Source organism: Diceros bicornis, chromosome 27 (genome assembly GCF_020826845.1).
Source record: "Diceros bicornis minor isolate mBicDic1 chromosome 27, mDicBic1.mat.cur, whole genome shotgun sequence".
Lineage (NCBI taxonomy): Eukaryota > Metazoa > Chordata > Mammalia > Perissodactyla > Rhinocerotidae > Diceros > Diceros bicornis.
Genome location: NC_080766.1, coordinates 34,133,119 through 34,156,873, shown reverse-complemented (window position 1 = coordinate 34,156,873; position 23,755 = coordinate 34,133,119). Strand labels below are relative to the sequence as shown.

General features: G+C 41.6%; 2 protein-coding genes across 4 annotated transcripts in view; one reads left to right on the top strand and one right to left on the bottom strand.

Moving 5' to 3' along the window:
* The window catches only part of ITSN1 (intersectin 1), a 207,857-nt gene extending 186,729 nt beyond the window's left edge, over positions 1 to 21,128 (bottom strand). For 2 of the 3 annotated variants that reach the window (XM_058523047.1, XM_058523048.1), the window contains exon 1: positions 20,921 to 21,122. The gene's annotated coding sequence lies outside the window, so the exon portion shown is untranslated. Of the gene's footprint in view, positions 1 to 20,920 lie in introns of all 3 variants that reach the window. The other variant, XM_058523049.1, reaches the window with a different exon arrangement.
* A 610-nt stretch (positions 21,129 to 21,738) lies between these two features.
* CRYZL1 (crystallin zeta like 1) overlaps positions 21,739 to 23,755 on the top strand; it is a 32,735-nt gene continuing 30,718 nt past the window's right edge. Inside the window, exon 1 of the mRNA XM_058523045.1 lies at positions 21,739 to 21,948. Coding sequence (XP_058379028.1) covers positions 21,850 to 21,948 — 99 coding nt within the window. The 5' untranslated portion in view covers positions 21,739 to 21,849. The remainder of the gene's footprint in view (positions 21,949 to 23,755) is intronic.

Here is a 23,755-nt window from a genome sequence, read left to right as displayed (position 1 = left end):
AGCATGCATACGGAGAGGTAGCGTATACCACAGTGGTTAACACTGCAGATTCTGGAGCCAGACTGCATGGGTCCTAATACCAGATCTGCTACTTACTAGTTGTGAGATCATAGGTAAGTTACTTAACCATTCTAGCAGTACCTATTCTGCATTGTTTTGGGGAGGACTAAATTAGTCACTATATAGGAAAACACCCAGAACACTGTCTGCACAGAGTAAACACTCAGTAAACATTACGTGGTGTTATGACACTTCAAATACATTATGGGTTATAAAAGTTTGGGGGAAGTGAATACGGCAAAGTTAATCACCATATCTAACATCATTACTATTATAAAATGTGTTCAAATTCAAAACTATAGACTTAACCAATAACTGAGATCCTTTTCCTAAACTGGAGGCCTACAGTATCCCGAAAAGAATATCCTGGTGCCAAATCTAATAGCCTCTGAGCAATAAAGATGTGAAACGACAAAAAAAAAAAAAAAAAATCATCTGGCTCATAACTTGTTTTCCCTCTATTTCCAAAAATGCATAATACAGGCACTTCATACATTTTTTTTATTATTAGCAAAAACATTTTCACTAAGACACTTGTTTTCTAACTTTCTGGCCTCAGGACTCTTTTATACTCCTAAAAATTATTGAGGATCTCAAAGAGTTTACCTTAGAAAATTCTAAAAAACAGATACAAGCACACAAACCATTAGCCATCAAAAGGATGATGTCATGAAACGTCACATAGCCACTGGAAAACTACATTGTACACTTATGGAGAATGAGAGTAAAAAAGGGAAATAACGTCTTAACTATCATTATGAAAATAATCTCAACTTGCAGACACTTTCAAAGGGTCTCAACGACCCCCAGGGGCTTCAGACTACACTTTGAGAACTTCCGCACTAAGGCAAGAACAGGTATCAAAATTCTCATAGCTTTATTTTCTACCTTTTCTAGATCTACAAGAGAATAATTATGATACATTTCATGGAACTATATATGAACTGAAAATCATCATATCCTAAAATTACAAAAAACTAGTATGAGAAAATATTTTGACAAAATTGCCACTAAGGTAAGCTAAATAAATGTCATGTCTAATTTTCTTTTTTTAAAATTGTAGAATAATACATATAGTATAAAATTTACCATTTCAACCACTTTAAAGTGTACAATTCAATGACATATAATATGTTCACAATGTTGTGCAACCATCACCAATATCTAGTTTCAGAACATATTCATCATCCCAAAAAGAAACCCCATACCCTGTCCCAGCAACTACTAATCTGCTTTCTGTCTCTACAAACAGAGCATTTGCCTGTCAGAGTAGCACTGCCTACTCTGAGCATTTCACACAAATGGAATCATACAGTACGTGGCCTTTCCTGTCTAGCTTCTTTGACTTACCATAATGTTTTCAAGGTTCATCCATGTTGTAGTATGTACCATTCATTCCTTTTTACGGCTGAATAATATTCCATTATAAGAATATATCACATTTTGTTTGTCCACTGAGATACAACAGTTGATGGACATTTGGTTTGTTTCCACCTCCTGGCTATTGTGAATAGTGCTGCTATAAGCATTTGTGTACAAGTTTTTGTTTGAACACCTGTTTTTGATTCTTTGGGGTATATACCTAGGAATGGAATTGCTAGGCCATATGATAACTCTATATTTAGCTTACTGAGGAAGCACAAAACTGTTTTCCACAGCAGCAGTGCCATTTTCCATTCCTACCAGCAATATATGAGGATTCTAGTCTTTCTACATCCTTGCCAACACTTGTTATTTTCCAGTGTTTTTTTAACATAAATAATAGCCATCCTAATGGGTGTGAAGTGGTATCTCATACTTTTGATTTCCATTTCCCTAATGACTAAATACTTTGAACCTGTTTTCATGTGCTCGTTGGGCATCTGTATATCTACTTCAGAAAAATGCCTATTCATGTTTTTTGCCCATTTTTTAATTGGGTTGTTTATCTTTGTTGTTGGATTGTATGAGTTCTTACATCTAATTATTTTTTATAAGTAGATGAAAGTACTTTAAACCTACCATGCATCTGGTCTTCCCCTCTCTACCAAGCTTAAGACAAATGCCAACCTTCCAGATGATGGAAAGAGCAACTGAGAAGTTTAAAAAGGTCATAGAATCAACTGGCAATAAGACTATATAACATCTTCATTTTTGTCTCAAACTAAAAATCCAGGATTGGATCATAGATGATGATAAAATAATAATACATCATTTCTTATAAAGGGCTTATTATCTAGTGAGGCACTGTGCTAGGAGATTAACATCTTCACAACAACCCTACAAGACAAAAACTGCGATCAACCCCATTTTACAGATGAGGAAACAGAGGTACAGAAAAGTTAAATAGCTGGCTTACAATCAGGCACTCAGCAGCTTAACTGTTTGGCTCCAGAATTGGTGCTCTTAATCCCTTTGCTACACTGCCTCTCAACCATGAAATAATAACAAACTCAGCCCAAGTGCCTGAGGACTTTTTTAGAAAATGCTAGTAGCTACATTTTGATATGTCACTTTCATGTTTCAACCCCAACTGTCTACATAAATCTTTTAAATAACACTTGGTTTTAGAACTTGCCTCTTCAATCAGGTTTAGGAATGTCACAAAGAAGGAAGCCCAAAACCAGATGGGTGAACGTCATTTTATCATTTTGATTTAGATCTTTTCTAACACTTTTGAATCTGACAAAAGACTATTCAGGATATTCTGACTCAACAGTCTATTTCCAAGAGCGTCTGGATTGCATCTTGACTGCAATTATGAGAGGCTACATTTACCAGCTAAGCCAGGGCCTAAAGGCCCATCTAACTCAAACCTATAATTTACAGTATAATTATACATCAGTTAATGCCTTTGTAAATTGAATCTCATACTTGAGAAGAAATCTAAAAGGTAATGTATTTCATAATAAAACCAATATGAACACAATGGTAGAGTTTATAGATTTCATTTTCTGAGCAGTAATTACAGGCATAACTGCCTGATGTATTTAGCAGTGCTGCAACTGTCTAGAGTTACGGGACCTCAGAACCTGAAGGAACTTTTAGGCCATATCTAGAACAACCCTTTACAAAAAATTCCTGCTCCTTCTAGAATTAAAAGATAGGCTAAAGGCCTGAAACGTGCCCACCTGATAATGCTCATTTATAGCAAGTGTCACTTCATAACGTTATAATACTCCTATTTACTTTTGTGATAACTCAAGAACTTTTTATTGAAATTCAGTTACCCAAAATGCCATTTGTAATGTTTTCATTATTACAAATGGCAGCAAATGTGAGGTTCTGTTTTCTCATCTGTAACATAAGGGTATTTACCACCTAGCTCACAGAATTGTGGAAAACAAATTTTCAATGGAATATGTGAAAGTCTCTTGCAAAATACCTGAGACATAACAGGTACTCTGTAAACATTCCTGTGTGCGTGCGGGGTGATGGACATGGGTCAAATAACACCGGAAGTCATTCTAAAGCATACTTTACATAAGCTAAGCACAACTCTGATTACTTTTCTAAAGGTCACTTATCTGATGAACTCAGCCACATACAACCCAGAATCTAGATGATACCAGAAGACCTTGATTAGGAAAATGAGTATCATTCATAAAGTTATTAAAGGAAATCTAGTTTATTCCTTGGGCTAGACCTAACTATAATACCATTTCTGATAGAGCAGAAGGCTCCAAAAAAATATCTCACCACCAATTTGTTCAATGTTTCATTTAATTAGGGGTAAGAAGGTTCAAATGTAAAACATTAGCATGAATAAGTTTAAGTCACAACAGAGATGTAAAATGCTTTCCTATTATAACAGGATTATGAAGTTAAGAACTGTAAATCAGAGACACCTAGAAAATAGATGGAAAGAGATACAGTCAAAAGTTTGGAAGGCTGGCCCCGTGGCCTAGTGGTTAAGTTTGGCACACTCCACTTCGGCAGCCCGGGTTCAGTTCCCAGACTCAGACCTACACCACTCAACGGCGGCCATGCTGCAGCGGCAACCCACATACAAAATAGAGGAAGACGGGCACAGATGTTACCTTGGGGGCGAATCTTCCTCAGGCAAAAAGAGGAAGACTAGCAACAGATGTTAGCTCAGGATGAATCTTCCCCAGCAAAAAAAAAAAGAAAAAAAGTTTGGGAGAGGGGTGGGAATCAAAGGGAAAATGACTAATAGCTGGTGCAGGAGCTTTCACCCCAGTGACGCCCAGTTTGGCCTAGAAGGATAAGCCAGAGACAGATGGGGGGAGGCAGAAGAAGAGGGCAAAGAACATGCTAGGTTGAGGGAAATGAAATATAAAGGTAAGTGCATGCGCAGGTGGCCGGAGTTGGGGAAGGTGAGGTATAGATGGAAGAGGAAGAAACTAGAAAGGTCAACAGGCATGGATCATAAAGCATTCTTCAGATTATGCGTAAAGGTGCAGAATTTATTGCATAAGGGAGGAATTTTCAGTGAGGTCTGTGGCTCCCTGGAGTTCTCAAGACCATATCAGGGGTCCAAAAGGTCAAAATCATTATCATATAGTACTCAAACATTATTTTCCCTTTTCACTGTGTTTATATTTGCAAAGATACAAAAACAACGGTGGGTAAAACTGCAGCCACCTTAGCAGTGGCACCAAACTGTACCAGTGGTCACTGTATTCTTCACTGCCACACACTCGCATTTAAAAAAAAAAACATTTCACTTCAGAATATCCGTGGTGAGTCATTAAAAATTATTACTTTGTTAAATCTCAGCCCTTGAGGACACATGTTAATATCTCTGTAACCAAAAGAGAAGCAGTCATAAAACACTTCTATGGCACACCAACTATGACCAATGTCTCGAGGAAACACATTTGTGTAGATGAGTTGCCACCTGAACTAGCCGCTTTTTTCACAGAACACAATTTTTATTTGGCAGAAGGACAACAGAAAAACTATGGTTATTCAGACTTGAGTATTTGGCAGATGGTTTCTCAAAAATGAAGTGAGCTTGTTACTTCAAGAAAAACAACTGACAGTATTTGTTGCTAATGATAAAAGTTGAGCTTTTGGGTAAAAATTAAAAATTTGGAAAACTAGCATCTGCCATTGTAAGCTAGACTGCTTCCCAACATTTAGAGAATTTTCTATTAAGATGGGTGGTGATATCAACAAATGGAATTATGTGATATTGTTTAATGAAATGGATCAACATTTGGAAGATCTATATAACTCAGTGAACCACTATTTTCCAAATGACCAATTTGTACATGTTACAAAATCACACAGGAGTAAAATATTCATTCCAATTGTAAGATAGATCAATAGACTTTATGGTATTTATTGAGCATGAAAAGTTTACTGATATGATTTCAGATTCCACACTGCAACTAACCCTCAAGAAACTACCAGTGTCAAATTTTGGTGTAATATCAAAAAAAACCCACAATTTTCTGAAAATTGCCATAAAAGACTCCTGCTTTTTCCAACTACATATCTGTGTAAGGCCAGATTTTCTTCACCTACTTCAACCAAAACAACATTTCGCAACAGACTGACTGCGGGAGCCAGATATGAGAATCCAGCTGTCTTCTATTATGCCAGACATTAAAGAGATTTGCAAAAATGTAAAATGATGCCACTCTTATCACTAAATTTTTTGTTTTATAAAACAGTTCATTTTCATAAAAATCTGTTATTTATGTAAGCATGTAATGGGTTTATTACTGACATTTTCAATAAATTAATAAATATTTTGTAAATTTCAGTTTTAATTTCTAATCTGGCAAATAGTAATAGATAAAAAAACCCACATAAAGGAAAGCTCTTGGGGTCCTCAATAACTTTTAAGAGTATACAAGCATCCTGATACCAAAGTTTGAAACCCATCCCCATAGGAGATGAAACCACAGAGAAAGATTTTATTGTGAGGCAGCACATGAAGAAATGGACTCCTCTGGCAACAAGGCATAGGTAAGACCAAGTGGAGGAGGGAAGCCAGGCCAGTCAGGCAGCAGCAGCCAGTAAGAGCAAAGCAATAAAGTCAAAAATGATAAAGGCCTGGACTACGACAACAGCAATGCAGACAGAGAAAAAGTGATGAATTCAAAAGATATTTTGGAGGCAGAACTGACAGAATCTGGCAACCAACTTCGGAATCAGAGAGAAAGCGTCCAGGCTGCCAGCATGCATGGCTAAATTCTAACTGCCTGTCCACCTATCAGGCTTACAGACAGGTACACAGTCTACACTATATACAGATATACAGACTCTAGTCAGAGTATGAGTTCTAACAGTCCTCTGACACCAACTGGGTGTTCTGCAATTCAGTTCAATGGTGACACTAACTACCTGGAGTTAACGCAGATTCCACAGGTTAAAGGCTCAGTCCCACTTCGGACACCAGCCCCCAGTCTCGAGTCTCCCCAAGCTACCAGCACTTCTGCCAGGCAGACTACAAATTTGAGGTTCCCACAACCCACCCCCCCAGGTTCAATAATTCATTAGAATGACTCACAGAACTCAGGAAAGCGCTGTACTTGTAATTACAGTTTTATTATAAAGGGTACAACTCAGGAAGACCCAATTGGAAAACACTCAAAGAGAAAAGTATGGGGGGGAGGGGTGCAGAGATTCCAAGCCCTCTCCTCCTCCAGACCGTCTCCTCCTCCATGGTAAATGGGCGCCCACATCCCGCACATCAAAGTGTTCACCAAAGCAGAAGCTCTCCGAACCTCACCATTCTAGGATTTTTATACGGGGCTTCATCATATAGGCACGATTGATTAAATCTTTGGCCACGTGATTGAACTCAATCTCTAGTCCTGCGCCCTTCCCTGGAGGCAGTGGTAGTGGGGGTCTCAAAGTCACTTCATTAACATAAACTCAGGTAAGGTCCAAAGGGGCTCATTTTGAATAACAAAAGACACTCCTCTCACTCAGGAAATTCCAGACGTTTTAGGAGCTCTGTCTAAAGGATAAAGACAAACTATATTTTTTTACTATACCACAGTATCTACTATAGTTATTGATATATAGTAGATAATACATAATTGCTGAAAGAATGATCAAAAGAGTAGATAATAGTATCATTCACCAAAATGGGAAATACAGGCAGAGAAAGAGGTTGGTCAGAAGAAAGGCAGTGGGTGGGCTATGCTTTAGACAGGCTGACTCTGAAGTGCCCAAGGAATACAGTAAGTAGTTAGATAAAGGTCAGAACTAGAAGAAAGGAAAGAGCTCCAAGTATGCACAGATAACAGGATTCATTCATGGTACCTAAAACTCTAAGAGTGGAGATGACTGTCCTGGAAGACTGTGTAGGGTCAAAAGAGGGTAGAAAAAACAGCTCTAGGGACAGCAACATTTAAGGATAAGGAGACTGATAAGTCCTAGATGTGAGAGGGGAGAAAACATATCACAAGGCAGAGAACGCTAAAGGCGAAGAGTGTTTCTAAAGAAGGAATGTGTCGAATGTCACGGAAAGGTCAAGAAACAAACGGAAGGAAAATTTTGCATGGGAATCAACAACGGAGGGGTAGAGGCAGAACCAGCCTGCAAGGGGTAACAGGAACCGACACCCAACATAAACCACTCTCCCAAGAAACGTGGCTATTAGAGGAAGATATGAGATGCCAATAGTTAGAGGGCATATAGCATCAAGTGAGACACCCGAGCAGATGTGAAGGAAGGGGCAAAGGATAGGATGACATGGAGGGCAAAGGAGACAGAATGAGCATAATTCAGATCGGGGCTTTCAGATGGGCACCTATCTCTTTTTTACATGCCGACAAGACCCCGCATGGTCTGGCCTTACCTCCCTCTCCAATTTCCTTGTGGCAGCCACGGTGGCCTTCTTCTCAAATATATTGTGCTCCTCAATGGCAAAGGCCCTGCTTGCATGCTCGTCCCTCGGCCTGGAAAACAAATTCTTTCCCTTCCCTGACTAACTCCTATACATCCTTCAGATTCCCAAGTAAATGTCACATCTTCCCTGGACTCTAGAACTAGATTAGGTCCTCTCAGATGCTTTCTTCATAGCACTTACAACAGCTGGGAATCACTTATTTATGTGATTGGGGGGTATGTATGTCTGTCCTAGTGAAATATAGAGTGAGGACGGGAACCTGTTGCTACTGTCCTCCCTGCTCCCACCACAGCACCTGGCGCAGAGCAGTCACGCGGGATACAGCTATGGCACTGCTGAAGGGCACGAGCACGAGAGAATAGCACGAAGTCTCAGAGGAAGCAGAAAAGGACAGCATCTAGGACCCCAGGAAGGGAAGAGACACCTGCCTCTTCCTTCTCCCTCTCATCTCAAGAAGCAAAGAGTAAGTGTGAATAAGACAGATTGACAAAAGCTACCTGGGAAGTAGGCAGCAGGCCCACACACGAGGCAGAATCACTCCTGAGGGTGAAGGTTTGGACGCCTCTGGGGAGGAGCAGAGAGGCTTGAGGAAAGGGACAAATTTGGTACAATGTCTGTGAGGAATGGAGAGAAAGCTGAGAAAGAATACTCGGCAGAATGCAGCTAAGTGGGTCAGGACAAAAGCCCACAAGTTTGTATGGTTTTCTTCAGCTGACTTGTAGCAGCACAAATACAGGAAACAGAACACAGACAACTGCGTTGGTCTAGCGATGGAAGTCTGCAGGGTAGAAATGACAGGACAACATGGCAAGGAAATACCTGAAATCACCCACTCTGAGGTCCCATTGCACATGGAAGGAAATGAAACTAGGAGGAAACTGACAATGTGTGATAAAAGGAAGAAGGTCTAGGAACTAGAGCTTCTGGAGGGAACTTGTAATCAGAACGTGTGAAATAAAATACGCTGCAGACAATATCATTTAAAAGATAAGTGCAACATATTTTTCAAGATACCACAAGCTCTCACCACCTACGGTTATCAGTCTCTGAGAACAACCAAAAAAAGTTCTCAAAAATAGGCCAATGCCCTTCTGAAAAGGTCAAGTTGCTATCTTTCCTGGAGTCTAATAAAAAAAAGTGGATGGCTGAACAAAGGATATCCCTTTCCAGCTCCAACTTTTCCGTCGCATACACGTGTTTTTCCAGCAGTTCTAGAAGAACCATAAATTAAAAAGCCTCCAAGTATGAGCCAAGAGAGAATGCTAACATACCTTAGGCACTGAAAAGAATCTAAGAAAACCTACAGTTACAGAAGTGGTCAAACTGGTGAAAATAACGTCCTCAGTTCTAAAATAAAGGTGATCTCACCAGATTACAGATGAGTCTCCCAAACTTCATTCCATCTAGAGCAATCACAGAATAGTAAAATATATTTTGTTTTAAAATGAACGAGAAAAAAACACAAATTCTGTGGGCAGCATGTTGAGCATTTAAATTTAAAATGCAAACTTTACTGAGAAGAAAGTTCATATATATTTTTGGTTGCTTTGATATCTCTGTATTGTTTTATTAAAGACTCTCATTTAAGAGGAAAAAGAGGTCACCACCAGCCCCTTTCCACGTGATCACTGTGTATGATGAGTGTTGGACATGTGTTTTGCCTGCCCAGCATTTGTTCTTCTTGTAATTCATCGTACTTTCCCTCCTTCTCCAGGAGTGCAGGTACTGACCCCACCAATGGTACAAAAGGTGGACCCAAAGGCGCACGACAACCAATGAGAGTGCTACATTCCCCTGACCATGTGATTGGTTCAGGTCGGTGATGAAGCAAGCCAATCAGAACCCTTGGATTTGACGGGTATGTGAGTCAATACATTTCTCTTTTTTATTAAGCCAGTTTGTGCTTCTTCCACTCACAAATGAAAAAGTTCAGACAAATACAATTATGAATAAGGAAAATGGTGGCACTGAACTCTATCTTCCTTCTCTCTACTACAATCCTTTCCTTCTCTTCCTATCACTTTTCTTTTTTTTTCCCTCCCCACCTAAGTCCTTTAGGATAGTGGACTACTTAAACTTAGCACTGAGTTTTTTAAAAAGTTGAGGACTCCTGATATATGACATCACCATGAGACAGAAAGCTTATCTAAGAATAAGCCTAGCCTCAGGTCAATTACTCTGTGATTCAGTTTCTTGATATTTAGATACTAAAATTAAGTCTTATTTCAGTGGCCACACACTTGAACAGACTTCAAACTCACCCCCTACGCAGACACACACAATACTGTACACTGTGAACGTCTCTACTATGGTTTTTTGCATGAGGTCAAAATGTTATATGTATGTGAAGAGAAATAACACCACTGAAATCCTAGGACATTTGGAAGTAAATTCACAATCTCTTCCTTCCTGTTTTCCCTCAGCTAGAGATCTGAACTGGTTTAAGAGAGGTCAGAGGCAGCAACCACATTTGCAAAATGGCCTTTCCAATAAAATCGTGATTATCTGAATTGGATTAAATTTGTGTACTTCTGTGTTTCTTGCTATCCTTATTTTTTGACGTTATTTCATTTGGAGAAAATAGTAATAAATTCACGACTTCCTCTGACAATAGTCAAGAAATCTAAGAGAAAAGGTAGTATTATAAAAAAGAATATAGTGCTGAGAAAGAGGAGGACGCTTGGATCACAGTAACAGGAACCAATCTCAGCTGGTTTAAACTAAAGAGGAAGGAAAGAGTGATGTTAAGGCTATAGAAGCACTTAACAGAACTCAGGCACGGGAATGCAGGCAGCCCCAGAAAGGACTGGGAGAGAAGGTTTAAAGCTATCAGCGACTCGGGTAGCATTCTCTCTTGCTGCTTCTCTCTAGATACTTGCTTTATTCTCTCCATCCATAAACCACCTTTCTCTGTCCCCAGACACAACAGCAGAACATAACTGCCTATAATGTCCAAGTTTTATGGCCTGTGAGCACGCTAAGGTCAAATCCCTGTCTCGAGCCCAACTTCAAATTTCCAGGAAAGGAACACTGACTGGTCTAGCCTCGGTCTAGACCAAACCTGGGTCAATCCTCTGTGTCTTCCATGAGGAGGAAGAGGTTGGGGGGCAGGGTGGGGAGGTGGGATGTGTAGGTTAAAGGACAGTTAAGGGACTCATGTTGTTGGGTCAGACACCTCCAAAAGTTCCCACTACACAGTCCCAGCTTTGTACCTTGGTTTTCTCATCATCAAAATAGGGAACTGGTGACCAAAGTCCACTTTAGACTTTTGCTAAGAGTCTAGAGTTCAACAAAACTTAAGAGAATTAAACTGAATTTAAGAGATTAGAAGGCAACTAGCATTCACCACTGTTTTGGGAGTTCACATCAATAAAGAAATACATCAATTAAAAAATAAATTACTGTATCAATTCTAGAAATAAAAATTCTCTTTTATAAATGTGATGGTCTACATAAAAAACCCAAGAGAAATGAAAAAACCATAAGGTCTTAGAGGGCTGAGGTTCTGTCTTGGTTCAAGGCTGGACACTTAGACCAATGCCAGGCCCAGAGCACGTGATCAGACTTTCACTGAACCACTGCCCAAACTCAGAACTTCCCAACCACAGTACTTTCAACGGGTTACAGGTGTGGTCAAGGTACTGATGCCCTCAGCTTTGGGGGATGATGCCTGCCATTAGTACTAACTGCCAGGACTAATGCGGTATTAATATTCTATGATATTAAAAAGGTTGAGAAGCACTGAATAAATGACCAAAACACCACTGGAACTAACAGTTCTGGCAACGTGGCTGGATACCAAGTAAATCTACAAAAGAACAATAAGCATTCAATAAATGTTCAAACTCATGGGTAGTACCAAAAAATGCAGGTTAAAACAAATAAAACTAGCTACAATTTTTTCAAGAGAAATAGGTATACCTCACACTGCAAGAGGAACACACTGGAGGGCAGCGTGCTGTTAGGGCTTGGGACTATATTCCAACAAATTAAGTGAAAGACACCGGCTACAAAACTGTATGTTGAGGTCATAAACTGGCAAGGCAACAAGACTGAGTTCAACCCTCAGGTACACTGTGTTTGAACCCCAGTGTGTTAATAAAAATTGTGGCCCACATCAAAATAGGGAGATTTCATACTAAATCCATATTTCTAGATTTCCAGCTTCTCTCTCTGTTTTTTTGTTTTTTTTTTTTTTTTGCTGAGGAAGATTTGCCCTGAGCTAACATCCACTGTCAATCTTCCTCTATTTTCTATGTGAGTGGCTGCCACAGCATGGCCACTGACAGGCGAGTGGTGTAGGTCCATGCCCAGGAACTCAACCTGGGCTGCCGAAGCACAGCACGCTGAACTTAACCGCTAGGCCACCAGGGCTGGCCTTCCAGCTTCTCTTGAAGAACTAGAAGGTGTAGTGACACCAGGATGCATCCTGCCAGGGCCACAAACATCTGGGCTGACTGGCACTGAGCTGCCCCATCCATGGGACCATCGTCAGGGCCCAGAGTCCCTAAAGTATCCTCATGTCTCCAGACTGAGAAGCTTCACACACCTAACCTGCTGATAATTTGAGCAGGTGGACCCCTCACAGGGAATGAACAGTCATGATTGCTCGATAGTGAGATTCTGGGCATGAGTTTTTTCTTTCCTTACCTATATTTTCAGAAGTTTTCTTCAATAAACATGTACTGCTTTTGTAGTAAGAAAATACATGTTATGTTTTAAATTACCAAATCACAACTGCAGTATCACTTCATCCAATGAGATCAAAACAACTACAGATAACAGATAATGACTATGGTTTAAAACTAATTGAACTAAGAAAGTAATGTGAGGTTACAATTACTGCAGTATTTCCTTCTCTTTGATACTAATTAAAACACCAGATTGGACAGACGGTGGCAGCATTTTACAAATTAGAGCTTCCTCAAAGTGAATAGCTTCTATAGACACTCAATTCATAAAACAGCTATTTTAAGGATTCACTTCCATATATTTAAAGTTTTCCATCAAGAAATGTAAATAGAAAATCTCTCCAATCAGAAACCTATGTTCATAATCTCAATTAATTTAATGTTTAAAAAGTTAATTCCTGATCTTAATTTTACATTGTTTTATTTTATTTGATCAACAATAAGAGCAGTTTCATGGGATTCTCTTTTCCTCAGAGAACTTCGAAAAGTTTATACAAATCACCATTCATCTCCCCTGATCTCTGAGACCTCAAAGAGTAAATCATATTATCCTCACGGTAAAGGAAAAGTACAAGGCTAGGTAGAAATGCCAACATCCACAGATAACTGAAAGTGGAATCCATTCAATATTTCTCCCTCACTCTCCTCCAATCCACTCCCACATGACACCTAGAGTGATCTTTTTAAACAAAAGCAAATCATGGGACTCCCCTGCCTCAAACTTACATTAGCTTCCTACTTCCACTGACTGAATAAAATCCAAACCAGGCCCTGTCTCCTTTACTCCTTACCTGTCTCTCCCTGCTGCCCGCACCTGGGTGACTCTGGCCTCCAGGCAATCAGGTCCTCAAACACTAATCTATTCAGTGTGCCAACAAATAACTGTTGAGTGTCCCCCGTGCACCAGGCACTGTTCTAGGTCCTGGGGACAAGGCAGTGACCAACACAGACAAAACTCCCTGCCCTCATGAGCTCACATCCTAGTAACCCCAATACCAAGTTCTCTTCCACCTCAGTTTCTCTAATCATTTAAAGAATATTAAGGGCCGGCCCCGTGGCTTAGTGGTTAAGTGTGCGCGCTCCGCTACTGGCAACCTGGGTTCGGATCCCGGGCGCGCACCGACGCACCGCTTGTCCAGCCATGCTGTGGCGGCGTCCCACATACAGCAACTAGAAGGATGTGCAACTATGACATACAACTATCTACTGGGACTTTGGGGAGAGGAAGGGAAAGAAAAAAGGAGGAGGATCGGCAATAGATGTTAGCTCAGGGCTGGTCTTCCTCACAAAAAAAAATAAAAATAAAAAAATAAAGAATGTTAAAACAACAATTGTAATGACTGTATCCAAAGGTATCTGAAAATAAGCAGTACTACCCATAATAAATTTATTATTATTTACTGACTTTAATATTAATTATTTATCATAAGTGAAGAAGAAAGGAGAAATAAAGGAGGTGGGACCTTTACTGAATGAAACTTGCTATATACTAGGAATTGCACTAATTTTTTTGTCATTTTTTCGTAACTAGCTATACAGCTTTTATATTTCCGCAACCAAAATGTAATATCCCAATTGTGCAAGAATGGAGTAGCTGAGTTTCAAATAATTCCAGAAACTGAAAGATTACTTGCTTTCAAGATCTACTATCAGGACCAGCCCGCTGGCATAGTGGGTTAAGTTCGTGCACTCCTCTTCGGCAGCCCAGGGTTCGCAGGTTCAGATCCGGGGCACAGACTTGCAAACCCCTCATCAAGCCATGCTGTGGCAGTGTCCCATATACAAAGCAGAGGAAGACTAGCACAGATGTTAGCTTAGGGACCATTTTCCCCAAGCAAAAAGAGGAAGATTGGCAACAGATGTTAGCTCAGGGCCAATCTTCCTCACCAAAAAAAAAAAAAAATCTATTATGTTAAGTTCACAGCAGAAATGAATTGATTTTTATAAAATACTGGATCCATAATGAACAGACTATTATAGATAATGCACAGGAAGGGGATTTGTGTGTCTATACAATGGCTTATAATACAACACATTGTCCTTGTTAGAACAATAAAACTGTTATGGGAAATAAAATAAAACTCTCTTGCTTCCGAGAGAATTAATTAGCCCTACACACACACACGCATGCACATGCAAAATGAATGGCTCCCATGGCTTCTTGTTCCTATGCTTTTATCATAAGAATCAATGTCATCCTTAACTACGTTGGTTGAAGCATGGCAGCTGACGGTTCATTTCCATAAGTTGCATCCATGTCTTGCCACCAGTCACCAGAAGGACTCGCAGACAAAATTCAAGGATGAACAAAACCATTACCGATAGAGAAATGAGTCAAAAAGCTCACCAAAGCAACAAAGGATCAAAAGCACTGACTTCCTGTATTAAGGAGAGGATGTTTAATTTTAACCACCAAGGATAAAAAAAACTTTGACCGACTGCTAGGACCTTGTTATTTTCACATTCAAATTCAGCTGAATCCAAAACTCTGTCACATCCCTCAGTTCAACCGCTGGCTCTATCACTCAGTGAAGAGGGAAATGCACTCACACCACTCCCACATGCCTTGGTGGAGCCCCGCACCACACAATGAGAGTTGGTTTTGGTGACCAGCTTAAAATTGAGCCATGTTAGTCCTACCTCGCTCTCTAGGCAGCACAGACAAACTCAGGCCAGGGAGCTGAAGGCAAAATAATTTCACCAACATTCTCTCTGGGCAGTAAGCTAGTAAGGTAAGCTACCTATCATTAATTCTACTAGAAAAAAGGTTGAGGGCCAGCCCTGGTGGCCTAGTGGTTAAGTTTGGCGCGTTCTGCTTTGGCAGCCCACGTTTGGTTCCCGGGTGCGGACCTACACCACTCGTCTGTCAGTGACCATGCTGTGGCAGCAGCTCACATACAAAAAGAGGAAGATTGGCAGCGGATGTTAGCTCAGGGTGAATCTTCCTCAGAAAAAAAAAAAGGTTGAAAGAGCAGTGATGAATTCTAATAAATTAACTTGCTTGAAGTTCACTTTGCTAAAAGGCTACAAACATTAGCAACAAAACTTTAATGATATTCTACCATCACATTTATTACTAGAAGTTTTAATGATTTCCTAATGGATCCGTGACATCTCTCTACACTGAGACATTGGCATTCCTGGAAAGAACTTCCACAGGCCACTTCAAATCTCCAAAATGGCCAACATGGAAATGTTTGGACAGACTCCTGGCTGTCTCCCTAATCACACTTCCATATGTAGTCTTCTGTTTCCAAGGCAAGTCCACACCACAAGTGACCTGCCTTTTCAAATTTCTAATCTTCTCCACAACTCTTAGCCTGTTTTTCACGCAAGGGCACTTTAGGGAAACCGCTCCAGAGCAAAGGATCACAAGGTGCTGTGAGAGACGAATCCTAGACAGTAGACGAGGCCTATTTGTGAGCTAACTTATGTGACTAACTTCTTAGTGACAGGGATTCAAGTTGTGCCCCCACCTAACTTATAAATTAATACACATCAGGGAGCCTCTACGTTATTCTGAAACAAATCAGGAATGCATAAAGTACCCCAATGCCTACAAAACACGTCCAGGAACTAGGCAGTCCAGTGCAGTGGCTAAGAGTTTTGGGCTCTAGTTACACATCTGCTGGGCCACTTGCTGGCTCTATGTCACTTAATTGCTGGTACCTCAGTTCCCAAGGCATATTAATCTAAAAAATTAGAGTTTTGTGAAGAGTAAATTAATGCTTATAAAATGCTGCAAAAGGACTTGATAAATGTTAGCTATCATTATTACAGGTGGATGAATTTTCTGACTTTCCATATCACACTACTAAACAGGTTACATTAACATCCCATCCTTCTTCCTAAAAAAAAAAAATTCATGAGGTTTGTCACTAGTTAAATTATTCTAAAAAAAGGAGGGGGAGAGAAATGGAACTCTCCTATGCAAAGCCAAGAGTCTAAATTGCTACAATCTTTCTAAATGACAAACTGCAAATATGTATCAAAAACCTTAAAACTTGAGCATGTACTTTGATCCTGCAATTCCACTTCTAGAAACTTATCCTAAGGAAAAAAAACCTCACAAGTATATACAGAGATGTATGTAGGAGGATAGCCATTGCAGAATTATTGATAATAATGGGAGGAAAAAGAAACAAACTAATGTCTAATAAAAATAAACTGGTTAAATTACCACAGATCCATAAAATGAAATAGTATTCAGTTACTAAACTATTATAACTGACAATATAGACATGGAAAGATTCATAAGATGTTAAGCAAAAAAAAAAAAGCACGTTATAAAACAATCATACATATAGCAGGATCCCACATTTATTACCAAAAATTGTATATGAATAGCCACAGGCACACAAAAAGAGTTTGGAGAGATATGTACTCAGGTAGTGGACTTACAAATATTTTAGTTTTCTACTTTTAACTTTTTTTTTTTTTTTTTTGTGACGAAGATCAACCCTGAGCTAACATCCGTGCCAATCCTCCTCTTTTTGCTGAGGAAGACTGGCCCTGAGCTAACATCTATTGCCAATCCTCCTCCTTTTTTTTTCCCCTTTTTCTCCCCAAAGCCCCAGTAGATTGTTGTATGTCATAGTTGCACGTCCTTCTAGTTGCTGTATGTGGGACACTGCCTCAGCATGGCCGGACAAGGTGCATCGGGGCGCACTCGGTATCCGAACCCAGGCCGCCAGTAGCGGAGCGCACGCACTTAACCGCTAAGCCATGGGGCTGGCCCCTACTTTTAACTTTTCTATATTTCAATTTTTCTACCATAAACATACAATTCTTTACAATACAAGCAATATTAGCTGATCATCATAAACTGATTATCAGTTTGGTTCTGAAATAATACAACTAAGTTGAAAGTGATAGAAAGGTTTACCTTTATTTAGAAAAAATTTACATTTACATAATATTTGATGGTTTATTAAATACTTTTAATGTTTACTCTGGTTATCCAATTAAAAAATTATACATATTTAGTATCAAGAAATTAGCAAGAGACTTCTTTTTTAAGCAATGGAGTTCTACTTACTACCATCAAGTGCAGTAGCACAAAAATTAAATAGGTTAGCTTTTGAGTTTTATATATTTTTATATATCCCAATTCTTTACTGTCATCCTAACTACCATTTATTAAATGACCGTGTCTAAAGAACTTATGTAAACACTCAGAAGTATTTAACCTGAGGCACTGGGAGGTGGGTGACTAGACTAAAGGCACAGACTATGTGTGGTCAAACCCAATATTCTCTAGAGTTTGTGCTCTTCACTATCCAGCACCCTCAACCACAGAATAGAAGCTGTTATTTATGGGGCCCTAAGCTGGACTCTGAAAGAAGGGAGTGGAGGTCATATTTTATTACTATGAAAAATGAAATTGCAAAACACCCATTTTCTATATTTTTTGGAAATCAATTTTTATAGCATTATGCTGGGCTTCTCATAGCTTATAAAATGGTATTTTGATATAGTGACAGCACAGTAATTTACCATTATACTGTGACTTACAGTTACATTTTGAGTTTCTAAGCAAACATCTTGCTAGGAGCCTTCTTTCCAGCTTATCACCTTGAGCATTCTATGCTCCTTTCAGAGCCAACCCACTTACAGGATTCACTGGGGGTATAGTACTTTCGGCTCCTAATTTATAAAATCAGTGACTACTAAGAGATAAGATTAATTTTACAAATAAGGGTTTATAAATGTGGCCTCACTGCAACGTAGTTCACTCAAATATTTCATGGAGTTCCTCCAGGTACTATTCTAGGCACTGGGGATACAAGGATGAACCCAAGTCTCCGCCCTTCTAAAACGTATATTATAGGTGAAGGTCATCATCAGTTTTTTATTAGCAGTCCAAGGTATAAAACTTATTCTGTCACTTGAAAAAACTCGCTATTGTCTTCAGCAGATGGTCTTAGAGATGCCCAGTGAGAAGGAAGCATAATGTCAGCGGTTCTCCAACTTTACTGTGCAGGAGAAATTCCTGGAGAACTTGTTGGAAATACTGATTCCAGGGCCCCACCTCTAGGAGTCTGATTCTGAAGTGAGGTGACAAAAACCTCTATTTTTAACAAGGACCTCTGTTAACGGTGATGTAAGTGATCTGAGGTCCAGACTTTGAGAAACACACCAGCAAGAGGAGCCATTCAGAAAGGAATGATCTTTCAGCTCTACGGCAGTGGAATTAGAACTGAGTAATATAAACCTCATGTAATATAAACCTCACATAATTAATTCTCTGTAATTCACAAATCTAGCAAATTAAAAAGATGAGTCAGAGTAGAGGAATTTACCAGCACCTCCTCCTTAACCTCTTACAGGAGATTTGAGTTTGCCTCAATCTAGGCATTTGGGGAAAAGAATCTAAGCAGAGTTCTACCACCAATATTAGATAAGCATTAATAAAAAGAATTTGCTAGTCAACTGTGACAGGAAAAAAAAAAATGCTGAGGGACAAACATTTCACAGAACTAACTTGCTACCACTCATTTTATGCCCTATTTCACAATGCTTAGTATCTGAACAATCCACCGGGTTCTAAAGTACATCAAAAATTTGTTCATTTCCTCTCTTACTCAGGCAGAATAATAATAAGAGTTTTGTGAAGGTACCATGTGCCTAGCAATTCCAATAGATACATATTTAGATAAAGAAATACCTTTTTTTTTTTAACTTTCTATCAGAAACTCTCCTTCCTGAAGCTACTTAAATGAGTGCTCAATAGTTTTAATGCCGTCATTAAATCAGTGTCCCTCATTTCTCAATTTAGATTACTTAAAAGTTTCTTAAAACTCCTACAGAAAGAACTCAATGTTAAATATATATTTTTTAGTTATAAGCAGACACTCATCAAAACAACATAAATGTTTCAAGTAAACTATTACAAAAATGAAAACAAAAACATAGTATCTTGTTGCCAGAGATAGGTAGATTTCATAACTTTGAGGGGGGGTTAAGCTTCTGCACCTTAAGTCATCTAAAAATAAAAGGATCCCAACAAACACATTCCTCCTATTTTAGAGGTTAGGGTTAGCACGAACAAACCAGCTGGCCTTGCTCGGTCCATGGCCCCAGTTCCTGCCCTGAGACCCTGTCCACTACATAATCCATGAGATCTCTGAGCCTGTTCTTCATCCTTTCAAAGGGATTAGTAAAACTGCCTCCCCACTGACAGAATTGAGATTTTCCAGATGCATTTGTTTGTATGGTATTTGTTCTTATTATCTATACTTTTTATTGTACTCGTTTTCATTATTTGTACGTTTTGACCACGGAAACAGCAAGAGTAGGATGCCAACAGACAAGCACAAAGAAACGCATCTGTCCCCAGTCTGCATATATTTAAAATTTCAGGCTGGTGCTGCCTTCAGAACAGCACTGATGATGGCAAAGTTCTAAAGGAAACTTTCATATTAAGAAGCTATCAAAAATCTCCATGGCCTCCCACTCGACAGAAAAGCGGCTAATCTATTTCTTCAAAAGCAGTCTCCTTAGTCTGAATTACAACAAAAGATGCCCATAGCATATGTAATCTACGAAGTTGTGTTCTAATCTGAAGGCAAACAAGAAGTAAAAGAAAGTGCAACCCATTCCTCGTTGGTTTCCTTTTCCTGGGGATTCTGATTACATTTCCTCGTGCAAACAAGAAGAGACCGCAATTGTGCCTTCGGTCCACACCATCAAACCGTGTCTGTGCGTAAAGGGAAGGAGCAGCGGCAGACACCGGGGACGCGCTCCCAGAGCCGCTTTCTGTTAAATACCATGAGAGGCAGCCCCGGCAGGACGACTTAGGGCCAAATGGCATTGACTGTCCTTCACTGACAGGGATTTTGCAGGCACACGAGAGAGAAAAAGGGATGAGCCGGGGACTCCAGGCCGGGGGGAGAGGCGGGCGGCGCGATGCCGCTCCCCGCGAGCTCCGGATCCCCGGGAGGCTGGCGGGGAGGCGAGGCTTGGCCGGCCCGCCCCGCTCAGGCGGCCGAGGGCAGCGAGGTCAGCCCTGAGAGGACCGACCGCCCCCACGTCCCCCTGGGGAGGGAGGGACCCTGCTCAGCCAGCCAGGCTGCGGACGCCCATTCAACCCGAAGCCCGTCCCGCGGCCGCCACCCCTCCGCCCGCCGCGGCGCCCCGGCCTCCCGGCCGCCCCGCCGCCGCCCCCGGGAGGATGGGGAAGGACGAGGCGTAGGGGCGGCCGGTGCCGCGCCTCCCGGGCGCGCGGCAAAGGCTGAAGGGCGGCCCGAGGGATGCGCGCCGGCCCGCGGGACGGGCGCCCCGGGCGGCCATCGCGCCGACCCCCGCCCCCGCCGCCTCCCCGGTCCAGGCCCGCGCCGTCCAGCCCGCTCCTCACCTCATCTCCAGGCGGATCCGCGCTGCCGCCCGGGGACAAATCAGCGCAGCTCACTCGCCACGGGGAGGGACGCAGGAGCCGCAGCCCTGCACACCATCCCCGCCCGCCTCTCCGTGCGTCCCCGAGCCCGCTCGGGATTCTCCCTCGCGAGCCGCCGTACTACGGAGCAACCAAGCTGCGCTCCCTCCCCTCCGCTCCGCTCCGCTCTTCTCTACCTCCTTCGCTCCCTCCCTCACTCCCTCGCTCCCGCCTATCTCCTCATCTCCTCCGACTGCCTCCCCCGCCCCCATCCACGCCTCCGTCTCCGCCCACAGGCGGGTGAGGACAAACTGCCTGCCAATCGGAAGGAGGGGCCCTCACCTTCTCTCCGCCCCTACCGCTGGCCCCGCCCACCGCGCGGCCGAGAGGAGGCGGAGCCAATCAAAATGGGAGGCGAGGGAGTGACAGCCGAATAAACCAATAAGCAAGGGCAAAGGGGGGGCGGGAGTGGGAAATCTTCCTCCCCGCCCCTTTCCCAGAAGGCGTAACCAGAGGCTTCTATTCAGGGGTGTCCCTGACCGGGCTTGTGGAAATTTTGTTCCACGGTTTTACTGCGTCTGTCCGTCGCCGTGGGAGGCACTAGTTAGGATGCATTGAGCTCACTTAGTTACAGGAGGTTTTAAAGGAGAGAACAATGTGGAAGCGAAAAGGGAGGCGGGTAACAGTCCAAGGAAAGTAGTAGGGGGATACGCTGGAATGAGGAAGGGTGCGGTCTTGAACTGAAATTTGCGTAAAACGGAACCTATTGGCGACTACCACTTCGCCTATTTATTGGTAGCCCTTGGTGCGGCCCGCCGAGCAGAGCATGCCGGGAGATGCAGTTCTGAGTTCGGTTGCTATGGCGTTTTCTACAGCCTCGGGGAGTCCAGGAGTGACGGGCGGCCTGACCAATGGAAGCAGCGTCTGGGCCAGAGGGGGTGGGCTCTCTGCAAGAGGATTCGAAGGTGGCGGTGGCGAAGGCGCAGGCCGTTGGGGCCTGTTGGAGGCAGGTGAGCTCAGGGAAGCGCGTTGTGTGTCTTGGGAAAGGGGGCTTTGGGCTAAAGGTAGAGAGACACCCTGCGAAACCGTCCAGCCCTGGGGCAGATGGTGGTTCGCATCCCACCCCAACCTCAGAGCCGCTCGGGCCTAGGCCTAGCTTGACCGAGGCCGCTGAGGGGCGGGTAAGACGACTGCACGATTTCCTGGTCTTTAGAGGTTTGGATTGTAGGTTTTATCTCAGTTTGCATCTCCCTCCACATTTATGGAGGCAAAAGTCTGGAAGTTCCCTTACACTGACTCTCCCAGCTTGGATCCGCTCTCCCCATGCCGGAATTTTTGTTCCTATAATTCGAGTTTCTTTTTTCTTGCTTCCTTATCCCTTCTCTGCCACCTCTTCCTTCACTTGCCTCTTTCGGGTGAGTGCTACCTAAAGCAAAGGTATTCGCATTTATGTGACTGCAGGGCCAGCTTTGCCCTCTTCCTTAAGCTGAACAGGGAATACTCTGGAGCAATGCGTAAGAATCACCTTAGACTCAAGATGGAGTGCAGATGCCGATTCTGTAGATCTGGACCCGGGCCTGAGAATCTGCATTTCTAACAAGCTCCCAGGTGCTGCTAGTGCACGTTGAGTGGCAAGGTTCCACATCAGCTTTGTCCAATACAAATATAATGCGAGCCACTTAGGTAATTTTAAATTTTCTGGTAGCCACATTAAAAAAAACATGAAATACGTGACATTATTTTAATAATATGTTTCATTTAACCCAGTATATCCAAAATATTATCATTTCAAACATAATCAAATATTTAAAAATTGAGATATTATACATTCTTTTTTTTCGTCTTACATCTTCGAAAGCTGATGTGTATTTTGCACTTACAGCACATCTCAGTTCCTACTAGGACACAGTTCAAGTGCTCCTTAGCCACCTGTGGCTGGTGGCTACTGTTACTGGACAGCGCAGATGCAGATGATGTAATAACCCATTGCAGACATTAAAAGGTGTCAAAGCTTAGGTGGCGCCTGCCCAAACCCTTTGCTGCCTAGTGAGGTGGATTTTGCAACTACGGTAGAGGTGCTCTGCCCAGTTTACAGAAATAGTAGGAAAAATAGCCAGCATTTATTGAACCGGTATTTTATGCCAGGTGTTGTACTGAGTGCTTTGCATGTATTATTTACGCCTTAGAGCAACCCTTTGAGGTAACTACTGTTATTATCTCTATTTTATAGATATGGAATCTAAGGCCCATAAGGTTAAAATTAAGTAGCACAAAGTCATACACCAAATAAGTAGGACAGCCAGGATTCAAACCGGGGGCAGTTATGACTTCCAAATCCTATCCATCAACCACTAAAGTGTATACTTACTACCTTTTATCACTAATTGCACTTTGTTGATGCCTCTGCTGTAGCTTATGGCAGGGGATAAAATATTTGAAATTTCAAATTTTTCAAATTTCAAATTTGAAATAGAGAGACTTCCCCTTAGGAGGTCAAGTCGCCTGTCAGTTGCAGTGAAAATATTTTGGTAGTTTTACAATGCTCTGTGCTGTGTATTCAAAATCAAAGTTCTGGACTGAGGAAGAGTGTTCAAAACCTCAAGATATTTAGGCCTCTGGACCAGTACTATACCCTGGGCAGTAATGTGTCTTGATTCATTTGTGTACCCCTCTGAAGAAGGAAGATGGGAAAGCTCGGGAATTCTTGAAATATTTCACTATTTTAGTTTTGTTTGTGGTGAAATCTTTTTTTTAATTCTTAAAAATGAATGTTTTCTTGCTCCTGTCAACTTCACATAGAATATTTCAAAGACAACT